The sequence below is a fragment of the Lissotriton vulgaris genome, chromosome 2_1 (assembly GCF_964263255.1).
Source record: "Lissotriton vulgaris chromosome 2_1, aLisVul1.2, whole genome shotgun sequence".
Classification (NCBI taxonomy): domain Eukaryota; kingdom Metazoa; phylum Chordata; class Amphibia; order Caudata; family Salamandridae; genus Lissotriton; species Lissotriton vulgaris.
The window spans coordinates 1,471,894,561-1,471,918,800 of record NC_141687.1 but is presented as its reverse complement, the minus strand read 5'-3'; the positions used below and the strand labels follow the sequence as shown (position 1 = coordinate 1,471,918,800).

Genomic DNA, 24,240 nt, shown 5'->3' with positions numbered 1-24,240 from the left:
GCAGATTTCTGGACTTTAAAGATAGAATGATCGGTGAGGATTTTCTTAATTGCATTACGAAAATTGACACAAAAGATACCTTTAGGGAAACAAGTATTATTAGAAATGGAGAGATCTGAGCATTCAAGCACTTTTAGAGCAATGCACTGAAAGGGGGATCTGGATGTCCGTTCGTTTTTTTTCATTTTATTTTTTCCAGCCCTACCACCTTAACATACTTTTCATATATACGTGCAAAAAATGTGTGTTAGACGGACCGGGAGGGTCGGCCGAGGACAAGAGGAGAGGTCTCCGGGGAGAGCCGCCTCCAGCGATCGTACAGACGAGTAACTTCCCCCCCCCCCACAGAAGGACACCACACAACGATAAGGTTTACGTTCTTTATAAGCAAACTTAAAGTACGGTAGAATGGTACAAGGAGGTCTGGACTCGGGGGTCCCCTCGATTCTAGTCTCTCGGATGGGAAGGGGGTAGCGGGACAGTCTTATTACCAATCTGGCAGAGGTGATGATATGATGGATAGCTCACAATCCTCGAGCTCGGCGTTCTAGATGGACGGGCCGCGGCAGCGCCGGCAGGTCCCGAGAGGATCGTAGGGAGCGACGGTCCGCGGCGGCGCCAGCAGGTCCCGGTGAAGGTGGTAGTTACAACGGTCCGCGGCAGCGCCAGCTGGTCCCGACGAGGATGAAGGATTCAGAAGGTTGCGGCAGCGCCAGCAGGCAAGACGATAGTTCTCAAGGCAGGGCTACGGCAGCGCCAGTAGTCCGTCAAGGATGAGTTCTTCACGGCGTCTCTCGACTCCAGGATACAACTGCCTTCCTGTTCTGGAGCTGCCCCAGTTATAGGTCTGGCGCCCTTTGATGTCCGGACCCTCGCACTTGGAGGTCGGGAGGTCTGGGATGAGGGAGTCCAGACACCCAGCAGGGGGGTGGAGCCAGCGCCCGGGGGAGCTGGGGGCGATCAGCACCTGGCGGGGGGAGAGCCATCGACACTTCTTTCTCCCATCAACCTGCCAAGTGGTCTCTTCACCTCCTGGGTGGAAGGTGGTGCCGGAATGTCGGGGCCTGGCCAGGCCCAGGGTTAGGGTCGAGCTGAGGCCACGCGGTCTCGTGGTGCAGTGTCCAAGATGGCGGCCGGGCCGGGCGAGGGAGCCGATAGTGGTTTGGCCCCATAATACAGAGATGTTCGGGGCAGGAGTCCCGTATGAGACGGGGTGCGGATTGCTTCAGTGGGTAATACCTGGTGGGCCGGGGCTCGGGCCCTGTCATGCGGGGAGGGAGCAAGCCCTTCATGTGGCCTGTCCAACATGCGTCCCCCCCCAGCTGAAGACGGGGAGAGTTACCCATCCTCTTGGGGACTCTCCTCGTCGAGGCGGAAAAAGCGTGACAGGCCATCTGCGTTGGCGTGGTCTTGGCCAGGTCGATGTTCCACAGTGAAGTCCATCCCCTGCAGGGAGATGGACCAACGCAACAGTTTGGGATTTTCCCCCCGCATCTGCATTAGCCACTGCAGGGGCCGATGATCGGTCTGCACCCGGAAGTGGGTACCGAAGAGATAGGGCCGGAGCTTTTTGAGGGCCCACACCACTGCGAAGGCCTCCCTCTCGATGGTGCTCCAGCGCTGTTCTCGGGCCAGGAGACGTCTGCTGATGAAGGCCACTGGTTGGTCAAGTCCTTCGGGGTTCAACTGGGAGAGGACCGCCCCAATGCCATGGTCAGAGGCATCTGTTTGTACGATGAATTCCCGACTGTAGTCGGGGGGCCTGGAGCACAGGGGCGGTGCACATGGCGGCCTTCAGCCTCTCGAAGGCCGTCTGACAGTCTGGGGTCCAGTTGACCGTCTGCGGGTGGTTCTTGGACGTGAGCTCCGTGAGGGGACCCACGATGCTGCCATAGTCCCTCACGAACCGCCGGTAGTAGCCGGTGAGCCCCAAGAAGGCTCGGACCTCGGTCTGCGTGACGGGAGGCTGCCAGGACTGGATGGCAGCGATCTTGAGTTGAAGAGGGGCCACCAGCCCGCTTCCCACCTGGTGTCCGAGGTAGGTTACGGACCCCTGACCAATTTGGCACTTGCTGGCCTTGATGGTGAGGTCGGCCCGTTGGAGGGCCTGCAGGACCTCTCGGAGGTGGTGGAGGTGGTCGGACCAGTGGCGGCTGTACACAGCGATATCGTCCAGGTAGGCGGCGCTGAACTCCTCAAGTCCCGCCAAGACCTGGTTTACCAGTCGCTGAAAAGTAGCTGGGGCATTCTTCATGCCGAATGGCATGACTTTGAAGTGGTAGTGGCCATCGGGGGTGGAAAAGGCGGATCGTTCTTGAGCCCGGGGGGTGAGACCGATCTGCCAGTAGCCCGCTTTTAGGTCGAAAATGCTGAGGTAGCGGGCAGCCCCCAGGCGGTCGACCAGTTCATCCGCTCGGGGGATGGGATGAGCGTCGGTTCTGGTGACAGCGTTCAGGCCCCGATAGTCGACGCAGAATCGGAGCTCAGGGGTGGTGCCGGGGGCAGCCGCTTTGGGGACCAGCACGACCGGGCTGGCCCAGGGGCTGTCCGAAGGCTCGATGACCCCGAGCGAGAGCATCTTTGACACCTCCCCTTGGATGCAGGCCCGTACCCGATCTGGTACGCGGTACGCCCGATGTCTGATAGGGGGACTGTCCCCAGTGTCCACGTTGTGCAAGCACCAGGGGGTGACTCCTGGGGTGAGGGAAAACAGGGTCGCAAACTGCAGCAGGAGGTCCCGGCAGCCTTGGCGCTGTTCCGGGGTGAGGGCATCTGAGAGTCGGACCCCGTCCACGGAGCCATCTTTCTCCCGGGTCTTTAGGAGATCAGGGAGAGGTTCGGAGTCTTCTTCTGTTCCGGTGTCTGTAGCCATAAGGAGGCTGAGCTCCGAGCGCACAAAGTGGGGTTTGAGTCTATTGGCGTGGAGGACCCGGAGGGGGTTCCGTGGGGATTCCATATCGATGAGGTAGGTGACGGGGCTCTTGCGCTCGACCACCTTGAAGGGCCCCGTCCACTTGTCCTGCAAGGCACATGGTTCGGTGGGGGACATCACCGACACTTGTTGGCCCGGTTCGAATTCGATGGAGGAGGCATTTTGATCGTACCACTTTTTCATGTCCTCCTGACTGGCCTCAAGGTTTGCCTTCGCCATGTCCCTGAATCGCCTGGTCTGATTGCGTAGGGTCAGGAGGTACTTGAAGACATCTGGAGGGGTTTTTAGGGGGGCCAGCTCCCAACCTTCTTTGACTAGGCTGAGGGGCCCGCGCACAGGGTGTCCGTACAAGAGTTCGAACGGGCTGAAGCCGAGGGACTTCTGGGGGACTTCTCGATATGCGAAGAGGAGGCACGGCAGTAGCACATCCCACTGGCGACGGAGGGGCTCCTCCAACCCCCCAATCATCCCTTTGAGCATGCGGTTGAACCGCTCGACTAGTCCGTTTCCTTGAGGGTGATAGGGGGTCGTGAATCGGTAGGTGACCCCGCACTGTTGCCAGAGGGACTTCATATATTTGGAAATAAAGTTTGTGCCTCTGTCGCTGACGACTTCTCGGGGGAAGCCCACCCGGGAGAAGATCCCCATTAAGGCCCGGCCAACCACCGGGGCTGTTACAGTTCGCAGGGGAACGGCCTCGGGGTAGCGGGTGGCGTGGTCCACTAGTACCAGGATGAACCGATGTCCTTGTGCCGTACGGGGGTCCAGGGGCCCCACAATGTCTATTCCCACCCTCTCGAACGGGGTGGTGACAACTGGGAAGGGTTGTAGAGGTGCTTTAAGTTTGCGGCCGCTCTTCCCGCTGGCCTGGCACGTGGGGCAGGACCGGCAGTGGTTGAGGACGTCGTTTCTCATCTTGGGCCAGAAAAAGTGGGTCACCAGGCGACTGTAGGTTTTGTCCTGACCCAGGTGTCCAGCCAGGGGGACATCGTGGGCCAAATTTAACAAGAAGTCTCTAAAACGGAGGGGCACCACCAACACTCGACTGGCCCCTAACTCTGCGATTCTCTGTTCACTGTACAACAGGTCGTTGTCCCAGTAGATCCAATGGGCTCCGGTGGTGTCCCCTGCGCTCTGGGCGAGGGCTTGCTGGCGGAGTCCCTCGAGGGAGGGACAGGTCTTCTGCTCTTGACGGAACTGTTCCTGAGTGGGCCCCCCTTCTTGACGCCACTGAGCCAGGCCGGGAAGGTCCCGGGGCTGAGCGAGCCCTTCGGGAGTTTGCTCTGGGGGGGTTAGTATGGTCGGTATCCTCTACTGGAGCGATCGGGGGAGGAGGTGCAGGCCACTCTGGTTCTTCTGGTCGGGGGATGGTACGGGCGGCCATGGACCGGGTGGTTACGCATGCCCAGTCCGGGAGGCCCAACATCCCCAGGTGCTCTCTTCTTTCCACGGCGGCCCACGGGGAGCTCTCAAGATCATTCCCCAGGAGACAGTCCACGGGGGCATCATCTCGGACCGTCACCTTCAACATGCCGGAGACCCCTCCCCATTCGAAGGGGACGCAGGCCATCCGACATAGGCTCTCCGAATTATCGGCTGAACGGACGGGGCAGAGAATGTTCGGCAGGATCTGTTCCGGGGTCACCAGGTGACAGCGGACGGCCGTCACACTGGCCCCGGTGTCACGTAGGGCTTCTGCCCGGTGCCCATTAATGTTCACCCACTGACTATATTTTCTGGTGTTGGCGGGTAAGGGAGCCCGCGGGACCATGTCTCTTCCCCCTAAGCACGCTAGAACCATGGCGGCCGGTTCCCATTCTTGTGGTTCTTGTTCGTCTTCTTCCTGTTCTTAGGAGATTTGTTCTCCCCCCAGGGCGGCGGCAGCTACCTGGCGGGGTCTCGGAGTTTGGTTCTGGGGACAGTTCGGGTCTTTGGCGTAGTGGCCTACTCGCTGGCATCTGTGACACGTGACATTGGCTCGGAACCCCGGGCGTACCGGGGGGTTGCCTCGGTTGGCCAGGGGCGGGGTGCTGGCAGCGGGAGCGGCCGGGACGGTGTCTCTTCCTCGCCCCTGGCCTCCTCCTCCTCCTCGGGGACGGTGCTGACCTTGGTTGTTCCGGTTCTGTTCGTGCGGCCCACTCCGGCCCACTCGGGTGCTTTCCCACCGGTCAGCCTCGGCGGCGAGCTGCCGGGGGTCAGTCAATTTACTGTCGAGGAGGTGCTGCCTGAGCTCGACGAAGCAGTTGTTAGAGAGGTGTTCCCACACCATGAGATTAAAAAGTTGCTCGTAGGTCGTTACATGGCTGCCCTTGATCCAACCCTCGAAGGCTCGGCTGAAATAGTTTACATATTCCACCCAAGTGGTACCCGGGATCCGGGTGCAGTCTCGGAACCTCTGGCGGTACATTTCGGGTGTGAGCCCATATCGGGTGAGGAGGGCAGCCTTCATGTGGTCATAGGAGGTCATCAGATGGTCTGGGAGCTGTAGCAGGGCATCACGGCCTTCATTGACGAACCTCCCCCATAGACCGTCTCCCCAGTCACTTCGATCGATCCGGTGGGAGGTCATGGCGATCTCGTAGGCCTTGAACCACTGTTGTATGTCGTCATCTCGGAAATATTCTCGAACGACATCCTTGGGGATGTGTACTTTCTTTTCTGTCGCTCCTGGGGTGCGCGGTTGCTCGGGCACCCCCAGTTCTTTGTTCTGCTTCCGTAGGTCTATTTCTGCTAGTTTGCGCTCGTGTTCGTACGCCAATCTTTTTTCTTCGAGCTCTCTCTGCCTCTGTTTTTCTTCCCGTTCTTCTCGGAGCCGCAGATGTTCTAGGCTCAGTTTTTGTTCGGCTAATTTGAGTTCACCGTCCATTTTGAGCCGGGCCATTTCCAACTCATGTAATCTGCTTTTTTCTCTCTCTCGGATCTCTTCCTGCTAGAGACCCGTCCTTTGCTCCTCGGGAGCCGTGGTGTTCCTCTCTGATGCTGCAATGTTTTGATCCGGGGGTCTGACGGCCCCGGTTTCTGCCCACGACTCAATGGCGTGCTTGAAATCGTCTTTAGTACTCAGACCGGTGGTAGCAATGCCTAGTTCAATGCAGAATTGTTTCAATTCACGATGGTTTTACTCTTCCAATTTCTCCATCTGGAATTTCTCGGTGGATCCGCTCTCTTTGGTTGTCATTGTGGTTTTGTCGTGGGGTGAGCTACTCTCTGTACGATTACGCGTTGATTCGGATCGCGCCGCTGGCCACCAATGTTAGACGGACCGGGAGGGTCGGCCGAGGACAAGAGGAGAGGTCTCCGGGGAGAGCCGCCTCCAGCGATCGTACAGACGAGTAACTTCCCCCCCCCCCACAGAAGGACACCACACAACGATAAGGTTTACGTTCTTTATAAGCAAACTTAAAGTACGGTAGAATGGTACAAGGAGGTCTGGACTCAGGGGTCCCCTCGATTCTACTCTCTCGGATGGGAATGGGGTAGCGGGACAGTCTTATTACCAATCTGGCAGAGGTGATGATATGATGGATAGCTCACAATCCTCGAGCTCGGCGTTCTAGATGGACGGGCCGCGGCAGCGCCGGCAGGTCCCGAGAGGATCGTAGGGAGCGACGGTCCGCGGCGGCGCCAGCAGGTCCGGGTGAAGGTGGTAGTTACAACGGTCCGCGGCAGCGCCAGCTGGTCCCGACGAGGATGAAGGATTCAGAAGGTTGCGGCAGCGCCAGCAGGCAAGACGATAGTTCTCAAGGCAGGGCTACGGCAGCGCCAGTAGTCCGTCAAGGATGAGTTCTTCACGGCGTCTCTCGACTCCAGGATACAACTGCCTTCCTGTTCTGGAGCTGCCCCAGTTATAGGTCTGGCGCCCTTTGATGTCCGGACCCTCGCACTTGGAGGTCGGGAGGTCCGGGATGAGGGAGTCCAGACACCCAGCAGGGGGGTGGAGCCAGCGCCCGGGGGAGCTGGGGGCGATCGGCACCTGGCGGGGGGAGAGCCATCGACACTTCTTTCTCCCATCAACCTGCCAAGTGGTCTCTTCACCTCCTGGGTGGATGGTGGTGCCGGAATGTCGGGGCCTGGCCAGGCCCAGGGTTAGGGTCGAGCTGAGGCCACGTGGTCTCGTGGTGCAGTGTCCAAGATGGCGGCCGGGCCGGGCGAGGGAGCCGATAGTGGTTCGGCCCCATAATACAGAGATGTTCGGGGCAGGAGTCCCGTATGAGACGGGGTGCGGATTGCTTCAGTGGGTAATACCTGGTGGGCCGGGGCTTGGGCCCTGTCATGCGGGGAGGGAGCAAGCCCTTCATGTGGCCTGTCCAACAATGTGCAATGTCACTCCTTTGTTTTCTGTTTTCATGGGTAATGTGGATGTCCGGCAATTCCTGATGCATAGAAATTTGCGTTTTGGTAAATTTGATATTGCACACTGCCTTTGTGACATGTGGGGAGTAGCAAGAAATTAAACAGAAGAGAAAAGCAAGAAACAAACACTTGGTACTGGAAGGCTTGATTTGCCCTAGGGGACTAGAGTTTCAAGATGGATCTCACAGCATGGAACCCTCCTTAAGTAAGGGTACAGAAAGTGCGAACATAAACAAGCTGTATCTATAAAAATACTAAGGTAAGAAAACGTGTACAATAAAGCAGCTCTGGTGGAGCTGTGTATTGTCATTTGTCTTGGAGCGTACGGGGAGGCTGCCCTCGACTGAAATAGTACTGAGGGGTAGATCCAGGTTATATGTCTAGAAGGCAGGCAACAACAAGTTTGTCTACGGGTCAAGTAAGGAGGAAACAAAACCTCAAACGTGCAAGACCTCAGTAAACATTGTGACCTCGAGTAGGAGAGGACAGCCTTAGCAACTGCTGTTGTCAGGCGTCGCCCTTGCAGTGAGCCGGCTGCTTATGCTGTGCCTGCTCTAACTGCCCCAGAAGGATTATGCACTGTAACCAGTCCTAAAGTGGCTGTAGCTACATGGGAAGGTATGGCGTGACCTGGAAGAGTTAGCCATTATATGTCCCTGTCCTCTTCTTACCATTGGTGCAGCTAATCTCCACTATCTTGTGTGCCAAAATCACCTCCTTCTTCTGCTAGTGAATATTCAAGCTCTTCTTTAGGACAGAGCAGGGCTTTAAGTGGGGTGAAAAAACTGGAGCGTCTCTCAAAGGGGAGTGGTCAATGTAATTAAGGGCGTGGCTTAAAAACACTTAAGCTAAAAATCTGTGTTTAGCACAGTGTGCCGCCCGACTTGTATTTTGCAGTTCCTGTCATTGCATCCAAATATATGATAAAAGTCACATCATACCTACAAGTCGGGACTATTGGCTTTGTCAATGGTTGCTAGTTCCCTAAGATAAATAGGCAGCAACTATGGCTTGTATATAATATTGAAAAAACTTCCACTTAAAGCCCTGGTGACACCACGACATTGTTGCTGCTCCTGCGTTTCAAAAACAGAAGGGAAATCCAGAGAAAAATGACTCTCTTTAAAGGATGTCCCTTCCTCTACTACGCTCACCTGGCATGGCGTCATGTCGTAACTTCTCCCATAGTGAGAAGTAAGCGCACATCAATGTGCCTGCTGTCACTGCAGTCCGGAAAACAAAACGGACTGCCTGTGCCAGGGCACAAAACAGAGCCAGATATAGACCAGTTTCGAGGTCCCCTTAAAAAACTGCCCGTGCGCAGACCCGGTGAGACGCGGCTCACTTAAAGCTTTTGGACAGAGCTATGATCTTTTAAATCGGAAAAGTCGAATACACCTTTGTTCCTCCTTTTAAGATACAGACTTTACATTTTACAAAAAGTTCAACAAGGAAATAATTGCCTGCATATATGAGCATTGAAAACTGCAAACCGTACAGCAGTATGGAAATGAAGGAGAAGAAAAAGGCGATACTAAAATGCATAAGAATATTTGCCAATGAGGAGGAGCGGGTGATGGTAGTAATGAAGATGGCACTTGGTTGAAGGAAGGATTTGGTCAGGTATAAAAAGTTGCATTCTTACTCGGTGATAGAAAAAATAACTAGATAAACAACCAAAAAAGGAGTTTACGGCTTCCTTGTTCAACCACTGGCCACCTGTCGGTCCCACGTGTTTTGCCTTTCACCCAACCCTCAGCTGTACATTATCAAACTCACTCCTGAGCAGAGAAGCACCAGATATACAGGAGTACAATATACAGTACATCTTCATCCTCACTGAAACACACAGTAGAACAATTCTGATGGTTAAGTGGATTTTCCACAAAAAAAGCAAACAGGGAGTCATCATTGCCCCTTATAAATAGGGCATTTACGTAGACCATTGTAATTGATGAGTTACATACTTTGTTCTATGCTACAACACAGTTGCAGCTAAAGAAGTAGATGTCTTTAAAGGAAGTTTATTTATTTTTTGCTGCATCTGAGGCACCTCAGAGAGGAAGATGAAATGCCATTAGAGTTAACCAATGGAATGGTTGAAAGATAAGAGGTGAGAAAAAGGGAACTGCCACCTGCATTGAGGGGCGGCCTTGTGCAGGTGCACAGCTTGCACATGCCTAAGGCCACTACACCCCAGGGGCCACCACGCCAATCCTCTGAGGATGGAAACATATTTGCGAGGCGGCCACTGGCAGGGATTTGGCGACCTCCGGCTCTGTTCCACTTCCAAACACCCTGACTCCCCCCTCTTCACTGGCCTCCGTGCTCCCCTCCGCCCTGACCCCCTCTTCCGGGGCCCCCTACCTACGCTCCCTGCCCAGGGCCGCCATGAGCCTAGAGCCGCCCCTGCTGCGTTCATAGAGAAGAAGCCACTGCTCAACTCAGCTGGAGCTCCAAAGTATGCTGTAAGACTGAGCTAGACCAAGGATCCCAAGGGTTGGCAGCATGAAGAGATCTTTTCACATTTAGCTGAATCTGTTAAAAGTGTGAACTCAAGGCACTCAGTTTCATTTTGGTCTGGCTCACCAAGGAGCTGGTGTTTAGGAACTCCATGCAGGGATAGACCATCCACTTCCCCTAGTGCCCACATGCATCCATACGCCCTTCTGCTGGGGGTGTTGGTCATTTTCTGATTTAAAGTTTAGCCGCTCTTTGCAGATTATCCCCACTGACACCCATCTTGCTTTTTTCATGAAGGCAAGTGATTGATTGAATTTAAAGGCTCTTAACTTGCCTGAGTGTAGCTCCTGCACATACAGAGATGATCTGGTGAGTACTTTAGCTGCACTGCTGAACTTAAGTGGCCTATATGAAGTCCTTCAAATGTCCACAGAATGCACTGTATATAGTCTCTAAATCCTTGATTTCTTGACATTGTTGCTGGTTAATTGCCCATTTCTAATTGCATCTTGGTGTTTGTGTGTACTTTGCAGGTTTTGATTTGTTCTGATCATCAAGAAGCAAAGAATGCTGTTTCGACGATTGCTCGCAGCATGGGATTCATCCCAGTGGACATGGGCTCTCTGTGTGCAGCACGCGAGATCGAGAACGTTCCATTGCGGCTCCTCCCTCTCTGGAAAATACCCATCCTGCTGGCTTTGTGTTTGTTTGTAGGCTTCTATTTCTACAACTTTACAAGAAGTGTCTTGCATGCTTACCTGAAAGAGAACAAAAACAAATTTTATAAGATTCCAATAGAGTTGGTCAACGTCACGCTGCCTTGCGTGGCTTACGTCATGCTCTCACTAGTTTACTTGCCCGGAGTCCTTGCAGCGTTTCTTCAGTTACACCATGGCACCAAATACAGACGCTTTCCTGACTGGCTCGATCAGTGGCTTATTCACAGGAAGCAGATGGGTCTTGTAAGCTTCTACTGTGCAGCCTTGCACGCTGTGTACAGCCTCTGTTTGCCAATGCGACGCTCTAGTCGCTACCAGATGCTGAATGATGCTTTCAAACAGGTACATTCTTTGGAAATTACACTTCCAAGTTCTTCCTATAATTTGTGGGGGTTTTAATCCTGTTTTACTGCACTACTAGGCACTCGTCAGTCTGACAGGTTCTATGTACACACTGATTCAGAGATCTGAAGTATTTACATTTTAGATGTCCGTCATTCTACAGGTTCATTTTTATTTCTTTTAACCCTGGTAATTTTATTTGTACACTATAAATTCAGGAGTAGTCGTGCTGCTGGAATGCGAAGGCAAAGCAAGGACAGGGAGAACTGCTCACACCTGATATTGGTAGCGCAACATGTTTATGTTTAATAGACGTTCACCCATGCCAGTCTTCCTGGCACTGAAAACTGAAGTTTATTATAATCCAACTCAATGGTACTCATTTTATCAACCTCAGAACAATGAATGGTTGACTTGACCTGCCACGATTCGAACCTGTGACCATGAGCCCAATCACAGAGTCCTAGAGTGGTCCATTAGTCCACCGACCCACCAGACCAACTTTAGGATGCTGTAACTAAATAGCTCTTTAACCCACATTTACCACTTCACCGTTCAAACCATGCATTAAACAGAGGTAAGTGATTGTTAGTGTAGCTCAGTAGATCCTATGTCGCGTTCTATATTGTGTATGCACCTTACAAATAAGACATGAGGTTTAAGCCACAAAACAGCAGCTCGTGTTAAAAGCATCATTTGAATTACAGTGGATTGCTGTTTTCGTTCACCCACGTGCCAAGTGCTGGATCAACACAAAGACACCGTATTCACTAACTGGTTTAAGATTTCAATATCTAATTGCATTTATCCATGGGGTCCAGTTTCATGGAGGCAGTTTGTGAGCTGAAATATGAGCCTGACCATTGCTTTGTTTTAAAAGGAGCTACTTACTTTTGATCCTGCTGCATTTCTTGTACATATGTACAGATGTAGGTATGTTTATTAGCACCGGTGCTTGATCGATTACCAAGTACTAAGGTGGATGATAATCATTCTTAGGGCTGGCTTGACGGCACAGCTGTCTACATGTCCTATTGTGACCAATTCATTAATATAAAAGTAGTGTGCTTTGGCTCCTACCAGAAGAAGTACTTATCTTACCTCATTTGATTGGCTGTTTGGTGCATTATTCCACCTCCTATGAAGTGCTTGAAATGTAATGCAGGAGGAACTGCTTTACCTCTCAATTATACACCGAACACTAACACACTAAATTACTCCTCACAGATGGATTGTTTTGCAAAAACAATCATTTTTGTTTTATTTCCACCTCCGCAATGTTATTAATGTTTTTAGCAGGACTCTAAGTGCAAGTTAGACCTAGATGCTTTACCAATGCTTGTATACTCTACTTTACCACCATGATATGCTGAAACCTCTGGCACAGCCAATAGCGTGGTCTTTATGTTTAAAGGTAATATGTATTGTGCGTTGAGCAGGAATATGGGTTCCAGTTGCTGCTGGTAGGGAAAAAAATGGACCATTCAATACTTCTTTACCTATGGGAGGTGGACCGAGCAAAAGCCATCCTTGTAGTACCGAGACGAGATGCTATGAGGGGCACTGGCCAGCCTTTGTGCATCATACCCCAAGGGGGGTACTTGGGGCAGGTGCCATAATACAGATAATTGAAGGACTTTCCAAACAATGTGTACCCCCTAGAATTATACCCAGTCCTGTTTCTCCAGCAGAGGAGTAGATGTTATGTGCATCAGTGTATGTGCATGGTTGCATAGGGATGAACAAAAAGTAAGTATCAATGAGTAGATGCTTACATCGCATATGCTAAGATAGACTGGTCTGAGAATGGATTGAGTGTGTGTTTATAAATGAAAGCATACATGGGATTGGTGGTGTTGCGGGAATAATCATGAAACATCTTAGATTCACTAAATTGACTTCACTAAATCTACCGTTAGAGAACTTGGTAATCAAACTTAAATCTCCCACCTCGTCCTTGAAATGCGTTCTCTTGTATAGACCTAATAAGTATATGCAACCCTTCCCTCACAACCTAGCAGAGTCAATCTCACCCTTAGTAATCGACCAAGCCTATGTACTGTTAATTGGTGATTTGAACTATTGGGCCAATGAGGAAAAAGCTCAACATCTCTGCTCATTTATAGAAGCCTCCTATTTCCTTGATCTCTGCCAAGCCAGCTTTTGCCCAGTTCACTCAACATAGGTAGCCATCCTCTCAGTAGAAGATGGCATGCAAGAGGACGTAGCTAAAGGCAACACTCAAGCCCAAGTCCTCCTCGATCTGCCAGAAGCCTTTAACACAGTTGACCATGAACTCTTGGCCTACCATGTCCGGTCTGCAGGACTCTGCAATCAACTGGCTCATCTCCTTTCTTAAGGACCTATCTCAGTCAGCTAGACTTTCCGCTTTCAATTCTCCTAAAGTCCAATTGAACTGTGGGGTTCCACAGCGTTCTTCTCGCTCCCCCATCCTTTTAACTTCTGCATCCGCCCCCGGGCTACTCTTTCAAAAATATGAAAGTTAAAATGCTTAATTATGCTAATGACATGTAACTCCTCTTCACGATTGACAGCACTCCAAATTCCAAGCTGCATTTCCAAGACACCATGCTGTTCATCCGGGATTGGATGAGCAGCAACCAATGAAGAGCAACCACTTGAAACTAAACTCTGACAGAGATAGTATTCACCAAAAATAAGCCTGACCTTTGGAGTCGTTCCTTCTGGTCCAATGATTTGGTTCCTCCTCCCTCTCCAAAGAAGTCGGTAAAAAGTCTTCGTTTTAGAATTGACGAGAATCTATCATTGAAACCACAACTGGGCTCAGTGATATCCTACTGCTTTTTCCAACTTCGCAGAATTAAGAAGATTAAGAAATTCCATAATACTGACGCCTTGGTCCAGATCATTATAGCTTTGGTCATGTTGAGAATTCACTATGGCAACTCTCTTTAACTAGGTCTCCCTAAACCTCTTATGCGGAGGCTTCAGTTGGTCCAAAACCAGGGTGCTAGGCTGATCTATCAGCTTTCCAAACGTTGCCATATCTGTAAAGTTACAAAGGACCTTCACTGGCTCCCAGTTGCACAGAGATCTGCATTCAAAACATTTTGCACTGTTTTCAAAGCCTTTCAAAGGAAAAATCTGGCATTTATTAAATCTCTGATCTACAAGTACTCCCCCACCAGAGATCCCATATCCACCAATGTGCACATGGCAGTGATTCCCCCAATTTAAGAGGATTAGGATAGGTGGAGTCAAGTTTTCTGTCACAGCTCCTCGTGTCTGGAACTGAGGACCACCTTTAATTATTGGAACTTTAAGCAAGCCTATTAATAACTTTACGGAGCCGATCTGGGACAGTTACCAGGTGCCAAGAGACCATTTGGTGTAAGTGCGCTATACAAGCTGAAGTAACATAATATAACATGGGATAGATAGAGGGATTGGTGTGCATATGAATGCATGAGTGTAGAGTAGATGAATCGATGCACACGTGTAAATAGGAGTTTGGATTGATTAATGAATGAGTAGGTTTGGTTGGCTAGATGTATGAGCAAGTGTAGGTTGATAGATGTATAGGTATTACATGTAAGGGGATGGATGGATTTTCTTTGTGTGTGTCTGGCCTCATGGTTGTATATTGGTGTACATGAAAGACGGTATGCATGTGTAAATATTAGTATGTTGGTGGCTAAGTGTGAATCGGCCTCCCTTTTGAGTGATTACTTCTAGCAAGTAAACATAAAATCCATAGGTTGTCTGGTAAGGTCACATGTAGATAACCTATCGGGACAGTCACCTTGTCCATTCTGCCGTAACCTCAAAAAGTTTTTTCATTTTTCTACCTTAATTTTCTCCTTGAGAACTGATAGCTCTCAATAACACTTTTCCATTATTTGCAGGCAAAGTAAAACATACTATTTTTAAAAAAATGTAAGTGATTATTTGCAAAGCCAGTTTCAATTGAGGCAACATCAATGATTATGTCCTTTCATACTTTCATGTCCTTTGTTTACTTGTCTTATTAGGTTGCAGAAAATAAAAACAACGCTTGGATAGAGGAGGAAGTGTGGCGAATGGAAATTTATGTATCATTTGGAATAATGGCCCTTGGAGTGATGTCCCTACTTGCTGTTTCCTCTTTGCCTTCCGTTGGGAATTCCCTAAACTGGAGAGAGTTCAGTTTCATTCAGGTACACCATGTATGGCGATTGAAATGCAACATCGTTTATTGTTAACACTGCTCCATTTTCATCTTCTCCTACAACAAAATCTATTCGGAGGAGCTCCTTTGACAACCCCGAGGCTTTCCAATGTTTGTAGTCTTGGATTTGATTTTTGGGGCAAGGTGGTGCAAATTTGATCAGTTTGTGTCCACCAGTGAGGCAATATTGTGTCACGTAGTTCGTAACATCCAACAAAATCTTTATAGGCCATTGATTGTAGAGATCCTCACACAGTTTGGAGCAGTGTCGAGTAGCTGTCAGCTGGTGGCCGATTCCATTAGCAAAGAGCCTTAATGGTACCAAAAGTGATTCTCCTATAGGGTTCACTAGGATATCCTGGAATCCTCTCACTGTGTCACATTTTGCCTCCCTAAAGATATTTGTGGGGAAAGTGAGAAATTGCTTGAGGCATATGGGATACCACTGTAGGAACATATTCCAAATTGGTATATCTAGGCTTATATTAAAAATCAGTTACAGCTCCAATTTGTTTCCAGTGGATCATAAAATTACATGCAGTCAGAGCCTGGCTAATATCAATGTATTATGCCAAGGATTGTACCTTGCTTCAATGTCTATCATATCTGGCATTTGATGCAAGAAGCACAGAACCTTGACAAGTCTAATCATCAAAGAGGCATTTGTTGTTGCTTTTTCGGCATATTTACACTATTTTCCTGTAGAAAATGGATCAATAGGAAATAAGTCAACTGAAATTTAAACGTATGACTCCTTTACATTCCACCTAACTGGGGCTTTATATTCTGGGGTCTTAGCTTTCTGCAGGATAGGCTGTGCTGGAATTTACCAAAACAAGATGTAAAATTCAAGGTGGGGTATGCAATTCTTGGTCCAAACATAAAGGTTCCAGGCTTGCTTTCATTGGTGATTCACTCCAAACTCTGATTCAGAAACGCATTGGAGACCTTTCTGTTTATTGAATGTTCCCTTCTATTTCCAATTTTGCTCTGATAGTATTGCTGTGTTTTCCTACTTCCTTTTCTTCTTCTTTGAAAGCTAAGAGTTAATTCAGGCTTTTGAGCATTGTCATCCTATATTCTTGTCACGTCACAAATGTTTCCCTTTGGGATCACAACACACCACACCGATTCTACCAACTGTTCATTCATACACTCAGTCAAAATGTCCTTCGTCATATACTCATAACCCCAATTTTAAGTAAGGTAAGAAACATTTGTGACTTGACAGTCTTATACGGAACCCTGTCCCTTTGGGCTGTCGGGCCCCTCTCGTTCTATATACACACAATATATTCTTGCCAGCACCTGGCCATATGTTGAGACATTTAAGACATTTCCTACAGGCAACACCACCAACTTTTCTTAATAAAAAGGTAGAACAAGAACACTGGTAAACTGCGCTTGTAGCTGGATTATGACAATTTAACATGAGAAAAATATTTTTTACATAAAGTCTTGTACTAAGTCTAAAAATTCCCACCATTTTGCACATTGCTAAGCTATCCAAGCACAAAAGAAGCAGCGTAGCACTGTGTAAAACAAATTTCAAAATTTTTAAAGAAAATGTCAATCTTTAATGTGATCTGGCAGCAAACAAGAATACTGTCCATGTTCTGTGGTATGTGCTCAACTAGTAAAGCAAACCACCACAGTCAACAAGCATTGGAATAGCCAATAGGTCTCGCCTTTGGGGCCTTATAAGTATTTAGTTAAGCAGCACAGTATCCTTGGTGCAACAACATCAACTGTTGCATGGCTAAACACTTATAAGGTCCTAAAGGTGAGACCTATTGGCTGTGCCAATGCTTGTTTAACTTTCTTCAACCCCTAGTTACGCACCTAGAAAGCTATGTAAGACATGGGTTTCCAGATGTACCATGAAATCTGTGGCAACTTTCTTAAGATTTCCTATTCACCCTCTACAGAATTGTTCATAATGTACAATTCTGCACAATAGGGAGGGCAGTCAGTTGTGCACATTTTTACATTTTTGTGCTCTGGGGCAAAAAAATTTTACCAATGGAGAAAGCCCTTCCACACACACCCCTAGCAAATCTGGGGGGGGCGGCGGGGCTGTTTCCCTTCCCACTCTGGAATGGGAGTTACCACAGCCATTGGCCATTAACATGCGTTTGTCTTTGTGATCTGGGCCTTCAATGTTGCAGAACACAACCCTACGTCTTGTGTATCCCAGATATGCTTTTGAACCAGTCTTCATTATTGGGGTTACACTGTGTTCCCGCTGTGGGCCTCCAGAAGCACCTCTTTCGATTAAGAAAAGCCCTTCAGATCAATATTGTCAATTTCATTTGTACAATTTAAGCATTTTGCTAGGAAGCACTGTAAGATTCAAGACATGAGACCTTCCTAAGAGAAGCAAAAGATTTTTTTTTCCTGTACTCGGTGTGCTCCCTGCAAACCATTAATATTTTGGGAACAGTGTCTGTGGTGTAACATGAAATTGCAAAAGTAATAAAGCAAACCTGTATGACATTAAAATAATTATTAATTGCAACCTGTTTGAAATGCATATAAATATTTTTTAAAACATTTTTCTAATGATGCACACACAAGCTCTTATCCTCGTCGATGAATAGGAGGCATTAACCCCTCGACACTCCTATTTACTTACATGTACATCATAAAAGGGTGTAAATAGGACACTCGCATGATGTATATACACATCATGGGCTCAAAGCACAAATGTGAAGAGAATTGCCCCGCCTATATTAATGCACCATGTCTGCCAGTGTTGGAGAAATGATCTGGCACAGGAATGTGCAGACCCCACGGCAGTCAAGGGGTCAGGAGTGTATTGCCTGTTCACATATTTCACCTCATTCATATCATTTGATTTGCCAATACTTTTTACCGCATGAATAGCATACGTTTTTAACAACTGGGCACAACTAGGCTGCACAATGTGTATGAGTAACAAGAGGTGACAATTGCGGTAATTAAAGAAGAGAATTCACCCATAACTCTAGAATACCAAAACATTGTATTAAATGTGGATTAATTACTTGCCGTTTTGTAGACCTCGATAGATTCCAGTGGTGCCTGTAGCAGCGTTGTGAATGCCAGCGCAATCATTCAGTTTGCAGCACCACCAACAAAACGGCCAGCACGGAGGCGCGCACCTTCCTCAAAACTCCCGGCCCGCTCCAGCAGCCGGATGTGACGTCACATACAAATATTCCTCTATGAGTTGGGGACACTACGTGTCGCCTGTAATTAGGGGCTGAAGGTGCCGAGGATGAATCGCTAAATGCTGGGAGCCTCTCTCCCTTCCTGCGATGTAGGTTCCTGCAGCCTCAGTGGGAGCATCACTGGCTATGTGTAGGTATCCATCCCTGAGGGATGGCATGTGTAAGAGGACCCAGAGGCGGGATAGGGAGCATCAGAAACCACTAGTATTGCTGGTAGACAAGTGCTGTGCCGTCCTAGGGAACGTGTGCTACTAGGCGCTTGGCGAACAGCAGTGCTTTCGATTGGTTACTGGGGTGTGTAGCGCTTTCTAGTTAGATGATCGATAAACCACTGGCCAGCGGTGTTGGTGCAGTGACACGTTGGAGAGGTCACCATCATAGGGTTCTGTTGCCCTACGTTATTGATTTTCATTCTCTTGTTAACTGATGTCTTGTGAAGACCAGGCCAGCGCTTCGAGGCCCCCGCTACAAGAGCTGTACGTTTCTGGACGTCCTTAATTCTTTTTTTTGTTTTGTTAGTGCTTGCTAATACCATGCAGCCCCTAATCGAAATATTTCTGCTTTGTACATAAACAGCCTGCACTGTAACACAAACGCACGGATTCCTGCGCGCCCATGGGATGTACTCCTAGCCCTGGCAGGGCCCTCCCCGGGCCCGGGATCACCAGCAGACGAGCTCCGCCGGATCGGGTCATGCTTCCAGGACCACTTTTACACCCGAAGTATGGACTTCGCGCATGTGCGGGCTAGGGCACCACAATTCATTCTTTTAAAACGCCTCACTTCTTCCAGAATAAAGTATAGGTTTTACAATTCAAATGCGTCATCTACACGCCTCCTGCGCAAGTCATGTCACTACGTGAAAGGGGATCCGAGCACGACGTTGCAGCGCGATGTCAGCTTGCGCTTCAAAAACTGGTGCCGCACGGACACTGTGTCCCTAAATAAATTATAAAGGCCGTTGCAACTGGCCACCAGTGCCACGCGGCCGCCGCCCCCTAAATAGTGCCACCTGGGGCGGTCCGCCCCCCCCCTAGCTACGCCGTTGGGTTGGGGCAATGAGAACGATTAACAAGACCTCAGCGTTTAGTTGCGTCGGCCGCGAAATGGATCCAAAAAACCAAGCTGGAGGCAGCTCGGGCGCAGCACGTCTTCCGGAGACGTGCGCGTTCACAGAGCACAATCGGCCAGAGGAGCGGGGGTAAGGGAGCATGAAGACGCCGAGACGAGGTAGGGGATGTGTGTGTGTAAGCGCCGGGGGGGTTCTCTGTGTATGTATGTGCGTGGGGGTCTGTATGGGTGTTGTATGTGTGTTGTGCATGTGTTGTAAAAAGCCTGCCGGAATCGGAGCGCGCGTTGACGCGCGCGACCTGATCCCGGCAGGCTGCTGCTGCGTGCGCGTGACAGTCTGTTGTCCTCTCCCTTTCAGTCCTTGAAAGCCGGAATGATAACAATATTCTCGCTCTGCGACAGCAGGCCTTTGGCCTGCAATCGCAGGGCGAGTCCTAAAAAGTGGTGCTGCTAGACCACTTCACATTGACAAGCATGCCGAGTTCACAAGCAGACTGTTCACTTGATAACTCGTTGGGCATTCTACAGGGTCCGATCTTTTGTCTCCGAAAGGCCCTAATATTTGAAGAAATGCCCAGTGTAGTGTTTTGCGTCACTACCTTCCAAGCCGGTTATATTTCAAAACGCAACATGATTTTGCTCTGTGCATTTGGTAAAGGGCACACTATTTGACCCAGTATACCACCAGGTAGCACTCTGACTACAGCCTTCTGAAATGGTCGAAGGTAAACTCATGGACGGTGCTGATGACCTAGCCAATGAGGTGAATCAATATTACGCCCTTAAATTATATTATAAAATCTATCGGACGTGTGGTAACCTAGGACATATTTATTGTGATGGTGTGAGCGAGTATCGTGTTAAATATTAACCTCTTCACCGTGGCAGACATTCCGCCACGGTGCTGAAAAAAATGACAAATGTGCAGTTCGGTAGTCCCCCGGCCGTCCTCCGCACACGCCCACTGTGACGTCGGACGACGCATTGAAGAGGTTAAAAGGAAAGTAGCATGGCATTTAAATGTTACATGGGCTGTTTTTTGACTACATGGTGAATGCATTTTGTAACTAGATTAAAGACGTGCAGCATTTTATGAATAACATGTCAGATGGGCCTAATTAATAAGGGGAATCGGGATTGCTTTGATACCATTTTAAAATTGGGCAGATCCCTTTAAGGTGGGCACTATTTTAATGAACAACAGACTTGAGCAAATAAAATTCAGCCCCACAAATGGGTCAAAACAACAGTTTAAATGATCTAGTTTAACGGTGTGGCAACAATGTTATGGCTCAAATGACCATTCCACAGTGTAAAACAAATATAAGCCATAAAATGTAAATGTTTAAAATTGAACAAATTCTTTTTTTGTTTTATGCAGTCGACGCTTGGATTTGTGGCTCTGGTTATCGCCACTCTTCACACTCTTACCTTTGGATGGAAGCGAGCATTTGATGGCAACCAATACAAGTTCTACCTCCCGCCAACGTTCACCCTCACACTGCTGGTCCCATGTGTAATTATACTAGCCAGGATAGTGCTGTTCATGCCGTGCATAAACAGTAAATTGGTACGCATACGTAGGGGTTGGGAAAAAGGACGATATGTTACGTTTGCCTCACCTAATCCAGCACTACAGTCAAATGACTATTTGAGTAGAGAGAGCACCAGCAATGTGTAACCATCCCATTGCTCGCAGAGTGGAATTGTGAAATGTTAAAAGGAGTCAACAGTGTGGATTTTTCAAGTTGTCTGTTTTGCAGTGTACACAAGGTTGCATAAAAGAAAACTAGTTCACAGGGCATAGTACGTAAAACATGGTTTTCCTTTTTTTTTTTTGAAGATCCAAAGGCATTTTCCTATCATTTGGGTGATCACAATTTTTTCAGGAGGCTGGCCACTCTTTGCTACTCCACCCAGTTGTGCCTGTAGTACAAGCTTTCTTCGACTGATCTTTCAGAGATTTATTGGATCTAAAACCCTCTGCCTTGGAGCACACTGGTGCAGCCCTGGGCGAAGATGCCTATAGGATAATAATCTTAGATGGCAAGTACACTAGTGTTAGAACGACATTTGTGGTTGATGAAAATGGGGTCCACCGCTTTAATCACTGCACTGTAATCTGTATTATAGTACACCATTCAATATATTATGTTGGCTTTTAATGGTTAGTGACATTCAAATGATGGACAGAAACATTCTGGATTCTTCAATTATTTTATCCTCCTGTACATCAGTCACATGCATTTTGTGCTGACTGCAGGATAGTCTTGTTTCTACCTTAAATCCACACTGCTTCCAATAATCTATGCATTTTATCCAAGGGTTATTTTGAAAGCTGAATGTAAAAAATTCTAGGTTAGGGGTTTAGTGTTTTTCCTCTGTATAAGCCTTAACATTGTTGTACAAGATTTCTGAGAAAATCTGACACTTTTGTCTCACCTATAACCCAAGTAAAATGTACCAAAGTTGTAACAGTGTTTAATAATAGAGAAATATTTTTTTTTTGTAAATGCAGAATTGTATAGTATTAAAATAACACAAGTGCCTTTGCGTTTGTGAAAAACGTATCAAGTATATCTGGAAAATGCATTGAAAGAAAAATCTATTTTCCTTGAGAGCCAATATTAACCCAAAGTTTTCTTCCCAGCTGACGTGAATTGTGTTAGGGATGATATAGAAGTGACCATGTAAGAAGATTTCAAGTTGGGTTTCTGTGGATTTTGACTTAACGGTCAAGACCTTGGTAAAACGAAATGGCTAAAAAATCCCAGTTTCTGTGCATTGTTTTTGATTTGTGTTTTGTATAAATATATATATAAAACGGATTGTATTACAAGATTTACCTAAAGAAAAGTTCCTGTTCAATAGAAGCTTCAAATTGGGTTATGCACTTATGAGGTATAATATTATGTTATCCTTGACATCCCGTTTTGTCTTTTTATGGTAAATAAAATGATGCAAATTTACCTCAATTTCTTATTCATGTTATTTTATTAATACAGTAAGGCTAATATATTGTAAACATTTAAGGTCGATTAATGATGGTGGAAAAATAATTAGACCAAATTAAATACAACATTTCTGTTGAGGGAAAAGAAGTATTTAGGACATTGGTGAATCGTTAACGAAATCAGGTAAAGTGAGAAACCTTAACATTAGTTTCCAGTTCCTCCGAGATGCCCCTTTACTTGAAATTGCATATTAAAGGTCTCCTTTTCAAGATTTTGGTTTCAGCATTTAAAGCAGGAAAGATAATATTGACGATTCTTTGGAAAAAGAATTAGACCACAAAAGTACAGCTTCTCATTTTAGAATGGAATGGGTTCATCCTGTAACCTATATGCTCAGCATTAAAAAATTAAGACCCCATAAATTTCAATATTGAATGACCACCTGCTTTACACAAATCGCGACTTTAGAGATCTTAGCCTTAAGATCGTTCTCTGCCTTTATCAGAAACAACTTTTTTCAAGCACTTTTTAGTGGGACTTGTGTTAACAATGTTGGTATGCCACATTATACCCATGATCAAAGAAATATAATTTCTCTAGCACTATATTGTGCTCCATACTTCCGACGGGCCACAAAGTACTTACATAGTGTTCCTGCCAATGTTTCAGAGACTGTGGATTGAGGCACATCCTTGACCTTATCCCAACACCTCCTCCATAGGTCAAACTCCATCCTATTAAACATGATACAAAAACATGCCCGTGCATCGGAATGAGGTGTTTCAGAGATTGTGAAAATATATTTAGCTGTGCATACTTACCATTTTAGGAGTGGCCAGTATCCTAAAGTTGAGATCATCTTCGGATGAATTTAGATAGGTGGAGTTTATCGGAGGGAGTATGTTATACGGAGTACACCAAGACGGGACACAGACTCGGACTCAGGCGGTACTGTTAAACAATAAATGTGTATACACAATGCAGACTTCAGCCAGAAGCAGAGAGTCACAACAACTCCTGGAATTATTGTCAAGCAACCAGTGTCTACAAAGCGTGGATTCCATCTTGAAACGGGGGCACAAGACTTGTACGCAGTGATAAGTAGCCTGTCTCTGTAAGATTATAGAAAATGTTATAGGGCATACTGCTGTACCATTGTGCCTAATTGGTAAGAAGTAGAATATCTCAAGTTGGCAACCTTAGATACGACTTAACCTTTCAAAATCCCAGATATCACGTATTCTTCCTAAGCTGAAGGTGGCGACATTTTGTTCAGGCCTTGAGGGAACCAAATCTAGGAACTTTAATCTTAAGTGTCTTCCAATCACCAAAGTGGAGTAATTCTCTTATTTGGAAATATTCTTTGCTTCCGCTCTTAAGTAGACCCCATTACTGAAGCAGAATCAATTGACGCTTGAGAGGTCCAGCAACTGTGTGTTACTTCACCAAGGGGATAGGCCATTGATCCATTGGTGTTATGATTAGAATTTACCATGTGAAGTGTTTTTCAATAGTTTCTTATGGATGTGATGTATGGTTTTATGATGCTTCACTATTATTGCAGACAGTGGAAAATAATTTCATGAGAAGATTTTTAGCCTTACCTCAAAGTGTTGACTCTATTACGGTTACTGATGTGCTACAACTTCATCCATTGCATTTGATGGCTCAAAGTGTGGCTTAAACCAGAGGCCAAGTTGAGTTGGTTAATTCTGGAGGATTGCCTTGGCCTTGATAACGGTATATCTATGCTTTGGGTGAGATGCATAGAGCAGAGCTTCAAGCTTTTTAGGTCATCCCAGTCTTTAACTGCCCACACTCTATTACCAAGGTGGATATTAAATAGACAATAAAAGCTTTTTATCTCAGCAAACAATTGGAGCGAGAGGAGCATGCTAGGACTAAACCTTCGGTCAAGACCATTTCCCATTACTGAAACCACCAGGTTTATAAACATTTACAGAGCAAGATATCTGTTTTGTAATGTCCAACCTTCATCATTTTC

The 24,240-nt window shown here is 47.5% G+C and overlaps 1 protein-coding gene across 5 annotated transcripts in view; it reads left to right on the top strand.

Moving 5' to 3' along the window:
* The window catches only part of STEAP3 (STEAP3 metalloreductase), an 84,608-nt gene extending 62,358 nt beyond the window's left edge, over nucleotides 1–22,250 (top strand). For all 5 annotated transcript variants that reach the window (XM_086957347.1, XM_086957345.1, XM_086957348.1 and 2 more), the window contains exons 3-5: nucleotides 10,282–10,809; nucleotides 14,823–14,987; nucleotides 20,663–22,250. In XM_086957347.1, coding sequence (XP_086813473.1) covers nucleotides 10,282–10,809; nucleotides 14,823–14,987; nucleotides 20,663–20,962 — 993 coding nt within the window. In that variant the 3' untranslated portion in view covers nucleotides 20,963–22,250. The remainder of the gene's footprint in view (nucleotides 1–10,281; nucleotides 10,810–14,822; nucleotides 14,988–20,662) is intronic.
* Nucleotides 22,251–24,240: the final 1,990 nt, after the last annotated feature.